Source organism: Vitis vinifera, chromosome 11, assembly GCF_030704535.1.
Source record: "Vitis vinifera cultivar Pinot Noir 40024 chromosome 11, ASM3070453v1".
Classification (NCBI taxonomy): Eukaryota; Viridiplantae; Streptophyta; class Magnoliopsida; order Vitales; family Vitaceae; genus Vitis; species Vitis vinifera.
In genome coordinates, this window is record NC_081815.1 from 7699152 (window position 1) to 7715204 (window position 16053).

General features: G+C 32.5%; 1 protein-coding gene across 4 annotated transcripts; it reads right to left on the reverse strand.

Annotated features, from left to right (window-relative positions):
- Window positions 1-47: 47 nt before the first annotated feature.
- Window positions 48-4186, reverse strand: LOC100253620 (protein MAIN-LIKE 2). Of its 4 annotated transcripts, none has more exons than XM_010647081.3 (7): window positions 3989-4177; window positions 2678-2792; window positions 1920-2564; window positions 1466-1633; window positions 988-1377; window positions 639-903; window positions 48-539 (listed from the first exon to the last, which is right to left on the reverse strand). In XM_010647081.3, the coding sequence occupies exons 2-7, from the start codon at window positions 2768-2770 to the stop codon at window positions 307-309; spliced, it is 1794 nt and encodes a 597-aa protein (XP_010645383.2). In that variant the 5' UTR covers window positions 2771-2792; window positions 3989-4177; the 3' UTR covers window positions 48-306. The 4 variants fall into 4 exon arrangements, with proteins under 4 accessions (XP_010645383.2, XP_059596862.1, XP_002262668.2 ...); XM_059740879.1 differs by having other exon boundaries at window positions 3631-4169; XM_002262632.5 differs by having other exon boundaries at window positions 48-903; window positions 3989-4186.
- Between the last annotated feature and the right edge of the window lie 11867 nt (window positions 4187-16053).

Sequence of the window (16053 nt, forward strand, 5' to 3'; positions counted from 1 at the left end):
AGGAGACCAAATCCTTCTGTAACATCAAACAGTACATGATTACACAATAAACTAGAGAACAAGACTTGATCTGTTCTAATTCAAATCCTGGTTGTTTCAGCCACAGAGCACGCACAGGTGATGTCGGGCTGCATTTCAAAGCTAAAAAATCAAGAAAAAAACAAGGAAAAATTTAAAATCAATAGCTCTGTATGGCAGTGCAAGGCCTCCAACACAAATGCAGAGACTATAAAAATAGAATAATATAAGCGCCTCGCTGAGTGATTGTGAAATAATGTAATCCCAGTGGCCACATGCTAAATATTCTTAAACTACAATGCTACAGTCATTATGTTGCCCAACATCCTCACTAGTTCTAAGAGATGACTGTGGAACAGCTTGTGCTTCACCCTTGATAATGGCATGACAAACCTGAGAGTCATCAACCCCAGTAACTGCAATACAAGTCTCCGTATCATCAATCTCATCAGTTGGATGACAGAGCAGAGTGCCATCAACCTCAATAGTTGTGTGCAGCTGTGCATCAACACCATCACCACCTGCATGACATAGGTGCAAATCATCAACCTCAGCATCTGTGAGACATAGCTGGGAATAATCAATCTCACCAGCTGCACTACACAGCTGTGATTGATCACCTTCGCTAGCTGCATGACACTGAACTGGATCATCCTTCCGCCTACGTTTCCCATTACTCTTCCTTCTTATCATTTCCTTTCCCCTTATCCTTTTCCCATGTTCAACCTGTGGGATGCTCGGCGCTAGCATTGAAGTTCCAACTTGATCCCTTAGACATTCATGCACAATGTACCTGATCCTCGTCACTGATTCTGTTTGCTGAGAATCCATCCCTTGTGTGGAGACTGTATCAGCCAAGTGTGCAATATCCCTTAATGCAGCATGCTACAAAAAAATTGAAGGCAATCAATAATGGCAAGTTACTTTGTAATACAAATAATATCATTAGTCAATCAAACAGAACCTTACCATTCTCTGAAATTCTGATGATAAAGGTATAAGCCTTCCTACAAATCTACGCGTAATTTTCAGGTACCACTGCATGTATTCACTTTCTTCTACACCCCCATCATCTTCCACAATATTGAGTTGACGGTCCAACCATTCGTTAAGCTCTAGTTCCATTTTCCCTGACAAGTCTACCCCACCATCAACTCCACGACTCTTTCTTTCCCACCGCTGCACTTCTTCTGGGATTGACTGGCGCAAGCCATATTGCCTTAAGCAACGATCAGGGAGGTGTCTTTCTGCCTTGTCAAAACATATCAACATTGTTTTTGATCTCCCTACAATCAAACTACTCTTGATATCTTCTGGTATAATTCTACTGTCAATGTTCATATAAGGAAGCCACTCAACCTGGTACATAAAAGCCATAGAAATTGCAATGTCACTTTCTAGACAAAGTGTTAGCATTAAATTGCATAAAATATATTAAAAAACTTACATCACTTGACTTGAGGGAGTCCAATGCCTTGCGATAGAAGATTAAATCACGGTTTGCCGTTGGACCACTTTGTTTTCCTTTCCATTTAAGTACAAGTGGAAAAGAAACATGGATTGAATCTTGATTGAGCCTTGGTCGACCAATATCCAGATGATAGTAACTCCAACACTACAAAATAAAAATAAGTCAACATAGCTAATATTTAAAACTAAGATTACAAAAAAAAAAAGAAAAGAAGTTAACACTGCCTTATATCATCCACCTATCAGACCCACTCCCTTTCCCTGCTTCTTTCCAATCAAACCCAACAACTCCTGAAAAAAAAGGGACAAAAAAAAGGAAAAAAAAAAAAAAGAATCCCCCCTTCTTAATATTTCTTTCTTTCTTCTCATGCAACCAAAGTTACACACCACATGAAATAGAGTGAAACAAGAGATAAACAACAATATGTAACCTGTAGTAGTGTTAAACAGCCGCTAACGGTACTTTGAGATTTCAGAGAGGCATTGCCAAGTGCTCTATACAAGAATGACAATGCTGCTGCACCCCAGGCATAATTACTAGCTTGGTCAAAATTCTCAAACAATGGAAGGTACATGACAGGGACTTTATTGCCAGTGGTCGTGGAAAAAATCGTACTACCAACAAGATAAAGCAGGTAAGCCCGTGTACGGCGCTCTATCTCTTCCATTGGTGCATCTTCAGGACACTGAGAAAACGACTCTTTTAACCAACTTAACTTCACCATTCCCCCACTAGTAGAACCAGAGTCTGGTGCTTTTCCTAAAAGTTTTTCACATATTGTGTCACACATGGTATAGGTTACACCCATAACAGGTTCTCCATCAATTGCTAGTCCAAGCAAGTATGCAACATCTTCAAGGGTTACCGTCATTTCTCCAACATTCAAGTGAAATGTATTAGTTTCTCTCCTCCACCTCTCAACTAGTGCAGAGATGAGTGGATTGTCCAAACTAATAGCAGGGATCAATCTTAAGTACCCAAATCCAGCCTTATGTACTAGCTCCAGCTGATTTTGAGTGAGTGCCCATTGATCAAGTTTTGAAGTGTGTTCATGACATCTAAGGGCACCACGCTCCTGTACACATGTTAATGAAATTCTTCAAAAGGATATTGACTGTAAAGTTTAAATAAGCAGGGAAGAAAAAATAAAACAAAATGAAACATGTATAGCAGAAATACAGTCTGTACCTGCCCCTCCCACACTGCTGATGACACGTGCTTATCTTGATCATAAAGTACAGATTGGTCAATTGGCCCAGGACTGGTCACATAGAGGTCCATTTTACTGATGAAGTTCTCTAAACTACAAACAAGAAACATTAAACCCAACACATCAACTTGAGCAACTTTAAGCTAATGCAAACAAAATTCATTTTGCCAAATACCGAGAAGTCAGTTGAAACAACTGGCTAGAGCAAAATTATATAGGTGAATGAATTGGAACAAAATGCAAAATAAAAAACATTGAACAAAACAGAAGATTTGGGTTTTCTCCTTTGAATCCAGAATAGATCACACAAGTATGTATTGACAAACAAGAACAAAATGAGCAATAACAGAATAGTCTTATACTTCATTCCATTTTCATATCTACAATGATAAAGATGAATTAAGAGAGAATTTTTAATATAAAAATAAACAAATTAATTGCATCGAAAAGCAGACAAAAAAATTGCAACCCATTTAAATAAATAGGACGAGAGACAGATTTAAAAAGTAAAAAATAAAAAAAAATCAAATGTTAGATTTCTAAGAAATTGGAAATTCCTAGTCCTATAAAAGTAAGAGTACTATGAAAATTTAGTTAACCTGTTTAATAAGGTCCTTCAACAGGAAGGACAATGACACCCCCACTGAGTGCCACATTTAGTAAATATGTAAAGTTTAGCACATTTAACCCATGTGTCAACCCCAGACCAGATTGTTACGACTGTAGCCTGTTTAGGGTTCTAAGTTCATACAAATTACCATCTAAATTGTATTCATCAGATGACGAATTGAAAATTAATAAAAGCAATGCAAGGTATTCATACACAATTTCATCCACTATTCCATCCACAACGTAGAAACCCTTGAAAAATTTCCCAGAAAAATCCATGAATAATACATATATATATATTTTTCTATGAGAAGACACCCACACAAACACAAATGGAAGAGCAAGCAAAACTCCTCGTTTCCTCTTCAAATGCCATAGCCTTCTTCACATAACTCGATTCTATCATCTTCTTCCACAAATCGTACAATCCATTAAAAAAAATTCACGAATTTTCTTCGAACATTGAATTCGAAACAAAGCAAAGGGGGGGACGAGATCTAAAATTAATTTAAAATTTTTGAGAGAAAAAAAGTAAAAAAAAAAAAAAAAAAACCGACGTTGCAGCAGGAAAACGACGCCGTCTAGGGAGAAGAACGACGTCGTTTTGATAGAACGCCGTTGTTTAAGAGCTACGACGTCGTTTTAATGAAACGAGGCCGTTTTATGGTGGAGAAACTTGCCTTGGGGAATTCCAGTTACAGGTGAGAACGTACCCTCTTCTCTCCCTCCGATCCGGCACCTAGGGTTTGATTTTTCCCCTTTTTTTGTTTCGAATTTTTGGGGCTGGGTTTTGTTTTTTACCTCTCGCTCTAATAATGCTGCGGAGGTAGTAACCGACGGCCAAGCTAGCTTTTATTTATGTTTTTCTTTTCCTACTTTGGTATCTTACCAGAAGTGGAAGAAAATTTTATATCCCTAATTTGGGCTGGGCTCAATTTTTCAGTGGCATTGATGGGCCGAGCCTTAAGCATTCGTATAGTTTGGTCCAAGTGACTTTTGAGCCTTACCATAATTTCATTTTAGGTCCTTATTTGTGACAATTTTTGCATTTTCCTATTATTAAACTTTTTAATGGGCTTGAAAAGAAGCATTTAATTTAGATTAAAAAAATTAAAAATTAAAATTAAAATTGGGCCTTTACTGAGCTTTAAGGCCAAGCAATATATTTGTTGGCGCCATTGGACTTTCTAATAACATGTCTATTTCAATTCCCCAAGAATGAGAGGAAAATGAGACATTTCCTTTATGAGATTTGAAGCGTTTAGTTCACACTCGGAATTGAATGGAGGAACAGCAAGAGATTGATTCCCCTTTTTAGGAAATGGGTATTTTGGATACTTGTTGCCTTTTTTTTACTCTTTATCTTATAATTTTTTACTTTTTATAATGCCTTTATATTAAAAAAAAAAAAAAAAAGTTTCTTAAACTATCCAAAAATTTTCTATAAAAAATTATTCCTTTATAGAATGATTTTTTTTTGTTCTTCCCGACTGCTCTGGGTGTCGCTCCACTCGAAATTTTATCGCTAATTTATCAATTCCAGACTGATATATCTTCTTGATATTTTTCCGATATTTCTTTCGTTCGATAATGAGTGCTCAAAATCGTTTTGGGGTCGTCCGATATTCAATATATCGGCAAAATATTGCCGATAAAAACCGAAACATCACCGTTAAAAACCGAAATTTCAATCCATGATTTTACTTGTTTATTTTTAGTTGAATATTTATTAGCATAAGTTTTGCATTTTGCATTTTATAACCCTAGCAAGCCCTAAATAATTTCTACTTCTGCCTGTTTCTTCCTCTTCACTGTTAATGAGTGCTGCTCTTCTGTATCATCCCCCACAAAGTTGTTATTCTTCCACAACCCTTCATTCCTTTGTGAGCGTATTTCTTGCAAACCTGATTCTCAGCTTCTCGCACTCAATCATTGCCCTAATGTTGCTATTGTTAATATTCAGTATTCTTATTCCCTTCTCATTCTTTTTCCACTTTATATTGAGGGACTATGTGGAGAGGTTACAGGGACAATGAGAGGAGTTATAATGGGCACATATTGGGTGTCTGCAATATGCAAAGGGGAACCTTTTATGATAAGTGATTGTAGTATTGAAAATCTGATACAACGCATACAAAGGAGAACCAAGCTTACATTCAGGTATCGAAGTCATTTAGATATGCAAATCAATAATACCAAAGCTTAGTATGGAAATTTTGATACTAAACTCGACAATTGGTCCTAAGTATTAATTTATGTCAGTGAGTTCGAGATTTGAGATGCCTTTATCGAATCAATCCCAACACACATCCAATACTAGCTCTAGATTTCAAGAAAACGTTGGAAAAAAATGCTTTTTGAGCTTAGATTGATGAAGAACTTGGTTTGGAATGGAAGAACATGCAATTTGGGACTTGCCCAAGGCCAAAGTAACTAAAATTTTTAGATTTTGAAAGAATAATGTCGATACCAAAGGACTCAATTCTGATACCATTTTCAATAAATTAAGGAGGCAACATTTTGACACCACCTAGAGTAGTACATTGATTATCAAATTTTCGATAATAAGGTCATTTCAATATCAAAATTCCAACACCGAATCTCTATAGTATTCAATTCAACACAATATTGAGCTGTTTTCACTTGGATCCTTTCAAGAATAGATTTTATGAGATTCTCTATAAGTTTTATGTAATTTTAGGGCTTTCTAATTAGGTTTTAGAAAGAACTCATGTATAGATCTTTTGTTTTTATCATTGAGATATGGATTGATAGAGGAGAAAGATGATGAAGGATGTAACACCTTCATTTGTTCTCATTTTCAAATTTCATAAAGTTTTGATTTTACCTTCAATTTCTATTTAATTTTCTCATCAGCCAATTATGAGCTGTGATGAGATATTCTCCCCCATGTTGATTGAGTTCTTTTAATCTAGAGGGCCGGGGGGATTGTATCCTAAGGGAACAAGTGCATCATTAGGTTATGTAGTTTTGTCCCTATTCCTAGATTGAGATTTTCAATGTTTTTAAGAACAAAAAAATTCTATGCTAGTCTCCCAAAATAAGGCATGTTTGATGCCTATTGGCTTATTGAATACTTATCATAAGGGTTTGATTTAGTGGTGACTGATTTGATCATTTATATGCAAACCCCTCAACTAGATCTTGAGATGAATTAGGGTTTTCACAGTTTTTGGGAATTGAATACAAAAAAGTGAGTCACATTCTTAGAAAAATAAGATTTTATTTCAATTGAGATCTAAATTTAGGAACATACCTATCTCTGGATGTCTAGTCTTTTGTTATATTCTCTATCATTAAATTAGTTTTAGTTTTTATTTTGTTAGGTTTTAGTATGAATTAATTGGTTTAGCATAAGAAATTGAATTATCAAAGCCCTGAATCTCTATCAACCAAACCATTGTATTTATAGATGTTTATTTCTTTTCTTTTTTTTTTTATATTTTTTATTGGTTTCAAAGACAAAAGCCTATGATGGGTCACCAAATTCAAGTTTTTATTAAAAACATTAAAACCTAATTCACATAAAAAAAAATTGGCATCATTTATGATGATTCAGTGTTGTTTTGATGTTATTTTTCTTTGTTGAATTCATTATGTGTTGTCGTAGGGTTAGGTAGTTAGGTTTTTATTTTAACTTTTTTTTGTTTATTATTTTCTTTTATTGGATTTCACTTATTTTGGTGTTGAAATTTTTTTAAAGTTAACTTGGATTAAGGATTGCAATAGGGCATTGTGATGGAGCATCATCCAAACATATACTAGAGCACAAATCCATAAGAGACTACTTGTATTTATGATTCTCCCTAGATTGTAAATCAATGAAGGATTATCTCACCGAATTCAATCACACATTTGCACAAGTTTCAAATCAATGAGAAAATATTTTAATCCTCCATTTACTCCTTCATCTTATTGTGCTAAGTCTTCATGTAATCTCCAACTTCAATCTAATTTAGTTGTTGAATGTAATATGCATGGTTTTCTTCTTACTCAAGATATATTTCCTCACATAGGCTTTCCTTTCCATTGAAAACATTAACTTATTTTAAACAAATTGAAAAAGAAAACATTGACCAATGTTGGGAAAGGTATTAATTGATGAAACTCTTCCCACATAGATTTCAACTTTGGCAAGTAGTTGTTAACCTTAACAATGGCTTAATTAGTGAAACTTGCCAAGTTTTCAACATGATGTGCGGAGGGAGTTTTGTTGATGTGGAACCAATCGAGGCTATGAACGTAAGTATATTGCATCACAATACATCATGGCCTTAGTAAGGAAGAGCACTATGATTTTAATTTCAAAGAATAATGTTAACTCTAGTTAAAAGGAAGACTTTTAACTAGGGGCAGATCCGATGCATGCCTGGGAGACATATGTCCTTCCTGATTTCTTTTTTATTATTATTTTTTTTAAATCAACATTGAAAGATTTGAATCCCTTTTCGTGAATATTCAAAAACCCTTTGTTACCATTAGACTACACATACATTTTATTCACTTTTTGTTGCCCCTTGAAATTAATAGCTAGATTTGCTCCCCCCTCCAACCATTTTTTGGCTACACCATTGCTTTTAACCTTCTTCTATTGCATTATCATCCGTAAATTATACAAGGGTTCCAAATGGTCAACAATTCATGGAGGTTGAGTATAATAGTTGTATATAAAGCTTATTAGATGCAACTCTTGAGATAAAGTCCTTAAAAGTAAGACACAACGTAACAAAGTTTGACTTGAGTTTTTACTATTCTATCCATTAATTGCAATTAAGATTTATTTAAGCATTCAGGTATGCATCGCTTACATTGTACAAGACTTAGGTGTATTAAAAATTAAACTAAATATCTAAGTCATAAGCTCCTTGCAAGTTGATAAGTTGTTCATAATCAATTCATAAACTTGTACAATCTATTTAAGGCTATAGTATACTACCTCTTAATTGAAAGAATGACTTGTCTTAATCATCGAAGTGAGTTTCCCATAGTGAGTATACTAGTGTGTATGGTTACACATTAGATAAAATCAATTGTGAATCATGACATTGACTATTAGGTAGTTATGATTTCACCAAGCTACTATGTTGCATTAATTCTCAACCTTGAGAGAATACTAAGATAGTGTTGAGGTTTTTAGTAGTTTTGATCTACGAGTGAGACACTAAAGTGGTCATATATTCGTTAGAGATTAAACTATTAATAATTAAGATAAGTGATAATAGGTATTTTCAAAATAGACACCATGATATCTTATAGATTTGAAATAGTATGTTCTCATGAACGATCTTAAGAACTTGCGATCATGAAATCTATAACGTTATAGTAATTTTTTTTATATTAAAATTTGACATATGCACTTGGTGAGATAGAGTATGCTAGTTGATCATATAATATGAGAATCTAAGACTTAAGGATTGTAGTGGTAATATTGAGATGTTGATAGAATCTACCTTGTTAGATTGTAAACATTAATTCATGGAAAGTTTGCATGTAGTGGATAATAGATCAAAGACCAAAGGAATTGATTAAATTGGATTTAATCAATTCTTATCTCGATATAATGACATAAGATATTGGAGTGTAATTGCATTTAATCAATTCTTATCTCAATATAAGACATAAGATATTGAAGTGTAATTGAGTATTTTTAGTGGAAAGTTGAGTTACTTTTAGAATTAGATTCTAAGGGAACCTATATTTTTTTATAAGTAATAATGGTCCTTACTCGAGTTCATATGCTTAATTTGTTGGAAAAAGGTTTTTGAGGATTTATGGAGAATTAATTATTTATGTGTATATAAGGGTGTTTTGATAAAACGAAAAGTTACATATGATTTTATGATTAATTATTTTTATTTTTTTGGATTTGGATAATTAATTAATTGGAATTTATTAGGTTATTTAATTAATTAGGGCTTAGTGAGGTTGATTAAGTGACAAAAGCCTAACTTGGAGCAAAGTTAGACTATTAGTCTTCTAAGACATCTACCCTTCTCATTTCTCTCATCTCGAGGTGCATAGCCACTCTACACATGTGCCTAGGACCAAAGGAGTTATCAAGTGGAAGATTGCTAGCTTTTGAGAACCCTTCAGTGAAAGGATTTGGGTTTGAGAATAATCAAACCCTAGGTATGATTTCCAATGCCCCTTATGGGGCTAAAGATTTTGGTTGTTTTTTTTATTTTTATTTTTATTTTTTTGTTTTTTCATTTTCTTCATTAATGGTTAGGATTTAAGATGCATGCAATCCAATGCCCAAATGGGTATTAGATCGCCCAATAGCAACAACTACATTAGATGCAATCTATGTTGGGATGGAAGTCCCTTGTGCCAAAACCAAGTCCACTTACCAAGTAACTCAAGTTTTGGCAGAAATTAAGCCTAAGATGAACACCTTTTCTTCTATTATTGATGAAAATAGTGAGTATTGTCTTTAATTAAACTCCCCTTTGAAATTGGACTGAAGTTGGTATTATGACCCTTCTACCAACTGCACAAGATTTTGACTTTCAAAATTTTGAATAAATTCTGTAAGAGTTCTTTGATAATGAATTCATTGATGGTTGAAGTGGTGACAATCACCAAATTCAGTTTGAATTTGCTATTGATATTCCTTGTTAGGGTAATCTTGAATGTGACATTGATTCAATACAATTTATTTATTTTTTAATACAAAACAAATATGAAAAAAAATATTTTCTCATGGCTTAAAGGAAACCAATCTTGAGAAAATTTTAGATATAAGTTTTCTTTTTATTTTTGGTTTTTCTCATTTTGATGGCTTTTTAGATAGGTTATTATATTTAAATTTTGATAGAATTTGGTTACTAACATTCCTCATGGTAGTTACTAACATTTTTGTCATTGAGGCAATAAAGAAAAGTTATAGATGGATGGCCTACTTTACAACCTAAAATTACATAAGTATGTGAAACCAAGTATATAGATACACATTTGACTTAATGAAGTAGCTAGGTGGACTAATGATTAAAAAATAAAATAAAAATAAAAATATTCTTTATGAACTTGATCTTTAAAATAAAATCTTTGTAAATTATCAAAAAATTATTTACTATGTAAAAAAAATATATTTTTTAATTTTATTTTAGTTTATACGTTTATTTTTCTATTTTAGAAAACATGAAATTAATGATGAAAATATTAGCAATCACGGATATATCGATACTTTGATTTTATAGATATATTAAGGATATATAGATGAATATTTTGACATAAAATATTAGTGATATAAAAATTAATAAAAATTCTAAGAATATTAGAAATACTCTAAAAAAATTGTATAAAAAATAAAAATAAATATTTTAAAGTTATTTTTTAAAAAATATAAATTTTATAAGTGTACGTTTATTATTAAGTTACACTATATTATTTTACAATAGTATTATGATAACATATTTAATTCTAAAATATGTTTAATATTAAAATTATGATCCATTTTAATTTAAATTTATTTAATGATATAAAAAATAAAAATAAAATATGTATAATTTTTTTTTAATATTTATATTTTTTATATTTAACAAATAAATAAATTATATGAAAAGATAAAAAATTACGTTTTTATATTTTTGTAATAAATTAAATCAAATGTAAAAATAAAATAATTAGAATTAATTTATTTAATAAAATAATCTTTAGTATTCTTATATAACATTTTGGTGCATATATCTTATCAAGGAACAACTTGCTATAGTGGTTGCGACCTCAATAATAGCATATATTGATTTTTGAAGAGATTTGACTGTCTTTGACCAATAGTAACCTGCATTGACTAGATCGAAACAAACCAAAAAATCGGCGAATAAGTCAAAAATATTAGTGTATTGTTGATATATCAGTGATAAATGTCGAAAAAAGATGAAAAAAAATGGGTCATTGATATATCCACCCAAAATTTATATCAACACCCCCATACACGATTTATCAATGATATTTCCTCGATAAATCACGATATATTTGTCCATGCATGAAACTAATTAATATTGAAAGATGATTAAAATTATCAACCAAGACTATTTAACTTTTGTAATGTAAAATTTCATTCTTGGTAAATGGGGTATAATAAAGAAAAAATTTACATTTTAACTATGACATTTCACCTTTTAAATATTTGTTTTAGATTGATATACTAATAGAGACACTAGGGACTTTTAACTAATACATTTTTGGGTGGTATTTTTAAAGTTTTATAAGGTGGGATTGTTTTAGCCGTGACATTTGATAAAGGTATACTAATTCCATTTGTTCCATCTGGTGACTCTCAAGTAAGAATTTTCTTTTTGGTTATTTCTTTCTCCTATGATCGTTATGCTTGTTTATCATCCATATGTGCAATAACTATTGATTATTTTACAAGTTTTGAGAGGGAATAGATGTTTATCTTTTTTAGTATAGCAACACCAACAACATTATCTCATATATTATTACTTTAATCTCATATATTTTTTATTTAATTATTTTTAGGTATATAAATGAATCGATTTATTACAATAGTGTGTCATAAACTTATAAGAATGGTTAAATATGTCACAATTGTCTTCTAAAAAAAGTGTTTTATCGAGTAATATGATAAAATTTACTGCCTTAAAGGAAAAATTATATCATGTCATATCGATTGATTCTACACATACCAAGTTATCTATTATATTTCGACATCTAATTCTCATACCAATCGAAAATGGGTACGTTATAATAATTCAATTCTTCTACAAATTAGAAGTGAGAGCATTATTTATATATAATTATCAATTAAATACGATGATGATGTGAGATTAATGTTTCATGTTGTACCATAAATCATACCATCAAATTACATTGAAATGTATTGGTAGACACAATCAATGGATCACCCAAATTAAGGGTAGTGCTGATAATATCGAGTGGTTTGAAATTGGTTAATTTAGTAAATAAAAATAGTCTAATAATGAAAACAAAAATGGGAACAAGTACTAATACTAGATCGCCACTCTCGATTCAAACCTCCTCCGTAACTAGTTGCATTTGGCCTAATGTTAAGAGAGACATCAAGCAATGATCCAGTTGTTTTTGGCCGATGGATCATTCTTGAATCTACACCAAACCAATCATGCTCAATCAAAGATGAAGCCATCCAAGTTATGCAGGAAGATGCTCCCAAGGGTACTTGACTTTTGGCCCTTATACCCCTATAGCATATATTTTCTATGGCCTAGTCTTAAACAATGTAGATCATTGAGAATATTGGAGGAGTAGAGTAAGATATGGATGAACCTCAATTTCACTCACCTTTGTGGTGCTTAGAAACTTAACTAGACAAGATTAAAAGATTAAAGAGAAATATTTTTAAAATCGGAAACTATAGATTACAAAAAAAGACTAGAAATTGAAGTAACACCAAAAATTAGATAAATAAATTGAAATGCAGTGTTGAAAATTAAAATTAAAATAAAAACTAGGAAAATAACAATGTGATGAAACACTACTGTCAAATAAAAAACCATATCAAGTCTACTCCTAGTTGTAGAAAAGTAAACATCCTGTTATTACATAGAATTCCCAACTCTTGAGAATAGATGACGTACTTTAAAATTACCAGGAGTAAAATTGGTTGAATTGAATCCTGCTATATATGAAGAGGATCTAAACTACTTTTAAAACGGATCCCACCTGATGAGAATCTTTCAATTTTTGAAAATTTCCCAAATATGTCAATAGATCTATCTATTTCATTTTGAATTTCAAGCAACCCATAACTGAGTTCCTCACTTGGCAATGCTTAGTTGCTACAAATAGAGGCTACAATAGAATGGGATCTTCATGTGAGAGCACTTGAGGTGGAAAATGACTAAGGTTCTATAGGTTTGCTTGATTGTTCTTCAAGTATTAAGTGATTATTAAGTCACTTGAGAAGTCTGCAGTACATGTATGCTTAGTTGAGCTTTCCAGTGATCACTTTGCACTTAGCTTGAAGTAATTGCTTATACATCTTGGGTTGTTCTCTTGAACATTTGGCTTCTTCTCTTTACTGCATGTACAAAACTCCAAGGTTGTGTGTTCATCAGTATAAAGCATTGTTGCTTATTAAGTTATGGTTCGATTACATGTCTTAATAGATTTTGCATAATTGTTCTACTATTACCAAGTATGTGTAGTAGGTTTTTTCTTGTCTGCTTCAGCAAAGTGCTATGTTAGGGTAAAAATGCTTCACCAAAGTGTTGTTGTGATGACCTTTATTCCTTTTTGCACTTACACATTTTTTTTTTTATTGGAAGAAGACGATTATGCAAACCTACATTATTTCTCCTTATCGTTTTACATTTTTGTATACTAGAGGTATGAAGATTTGTCATTGGGTTCTTAAGCCTATTTTCCTTTCAATTCCTTTACCTATTACCTAGCTGGCATTTTGTCTTGAGTCTTGAGACTACTTTACAACCATGATGTCATATATTATGTTTTATAACCCCGGATGGGTAGTATTTTAGGTAATTTGGAGTACGAAAATGATCAAATTTGTCCCTTGGAGGCTTAGAGATTATGAGGATTCCTTGTGAAGTCTAATGTATAGATTAAGAGCTATTGGGTAGATTTATACTAGGGCATAACCATTTTGTTTGATTCCCCGTCATTGGGGCATAGCCACACTATAGATTCATTCATGTAGAGTGCGTTGGATGAGGTGCCATGAGACTGTGTCATATTAGAGCATAGTAGTCATCTCCTGAAGTTGATCAAATTTACATACATTGGACATGGCAAGTGATATGAGGATTATTCAGCTATTTTACACTAGGTTATATCTATTCTTTTATGCTAACGCATAGTCGTTCATTTTACTCTGGGTCATAATCTCCTTGTTAGACTTGTGACGTTAGGGCATAGAAGCTTGATTTATATGGTTGAGGATTTTGATAAATTTTGGAGATGAGGGCCTTTGGGTTTAGTCATCCTAGCTTACTTGATTGGATTTGGATTTCACCTTATATTCATTCATACTTTTATGCATATGCATTTAGATTAATCTTGAATTTTTTTTATTATTATACTTTATCTTTTGAACTATTTTCTATCTATATTGATAGAATGCAACTTAGGCTTAAGTTTAGGACATGATAGACTGATAATCAACTGTATCTCTCACATACTTTCCATGTATCATGACTTAATTTTAGGATTAGTAGAATAAACTTCTCACTTTGTACTCTGAATAAATATTATGTACAGCAGTAATGGAAAATGGTGAATATTTCTTCTCCAAAACCAATTTTTGTTATGGTATCAGAGCTCAACTTGCTCTAAGCAACCTCGTTTGATCCTGATCCCCATCTCCCTCCATACTCTCTTTCTTCTTCTCTTGAACGAGTGAAACCATGTCTGAAACCCCATCCTCTGCTGAAACTAATCAAACACTTGTTGCTATTGCATCAGGTAATACCATCACAAACCAATCATTATCTCTATAAATACAGCCACTTAGATTCCGTTCAAACTAACGAAGAGCAGCAACTATGCTGCTTGGCATTCTCAGTTTGCAAATCTGTTGTTCGGCTATGACCTCATGGGGTATCTAGATGGATCCCTTCGTCCACCTGAGTTAATTGAGGTTGTAGGAGCTACGACGTTGACTGCCAACCCAACTTATAAACTTTGGTTGCGACAAGACCACCTTCTCTTACATGCTCTTAAAACATTAGTTTCTGCCAATATCTCCACCCTTGTGTCAAGATGTAATGTTGCTGCTGAAGCATGGTCAAAACTTTGAGGCCACATATGCGAACAAATCCAATATATGTATGTTTGGTCTCCTCGAAACCCTGATGAAATTCAACAAGGAAGGAAAATCTGTTGTTGAATATATGCATGGCATCAAGACCATAATTGATGGGCCATCCACTTAATGACGGTGAAATAGTGATCCACACTCTCAATGGTCTTGGGTATGAATATAAAGAATTAGATGTTGCTATTCGAGCTCATGACTTGCCTATATCCTTTGAAGAGTTGCATGAAAAACTTCTAACCATGAGGCCTATCTAAAGTGTGAAGAAGCAAAAAGGGCATTCTGCCAATAACTGCACACTTCAACCAAAAGGCCTCTACCAAGAAAGACAGGATGGAAACTTTGACTACATAATTCAAGGCTCAAACACTCATCATGGCCACAAAGGCTACCAAAGCAACTCGACCAATTCACTTGCTAGTCGCTATACGAGTGGAAACTTTGAATCCTTTAGTTGAAATAAAAATAAATATATCATGGACATTTAAATCTCATTCGTGCAAAACACATGTAACTTTATTCTCATGCTTATGTATCCTACCATGGTATGTTGATATATTTGCAATGCATTTTATTCTTTGTTGTTGTATCCATTAGTTAGTTATTTTTTCAACAAAAACAACTAGCTTCATATGGACTAATTTCTTCAAAAATAAATAAAAATAAAATAAATGGAAAAAAGAAAAGAAGAAAACTTATTCCTAATGGTTTGTTATTCAAACATTCACTCCAGCGACTTGTTTCCAAAGATCATGGGCATTTGTTTCATTTGACTCGTGATAGCGTGAATAAAAAAATAGATGGGCTCCTATTTCTTGCTGAAATTGGGGACTATGCTAGTGTCCTTTGGGAATGACATTAGCCTATTCAAAGTAATGTTGTATTCTCTGTAAAATTATTTATGCTCCATGTTTAGTGTTGATAGATTTTTGTCATTATAGGACA

Coding starts and splice junctions, on each gene's coding strand:
- LOC100253620 (XM_002262632.5), bottom strand. CDS start 2,770: ATGGACCTCTATGTGACCAGTCCTGGGCCAATTGACCAATCTGTACTT. Junction 1,378..1,465: donor ACTCCCTCAAGTCAAGTGAT/GTAAGTTTTTTA, acceptor TTTATGTACCAG/GTTGAGTGGCTTCCTTATAT. Junction 904..987: donor CATCAGAATTTCAGAGAATG/GTAAGGTTCTGT, acceptor ATTTTTTTGTAG/CATGCTGCATTAAGGGATAT.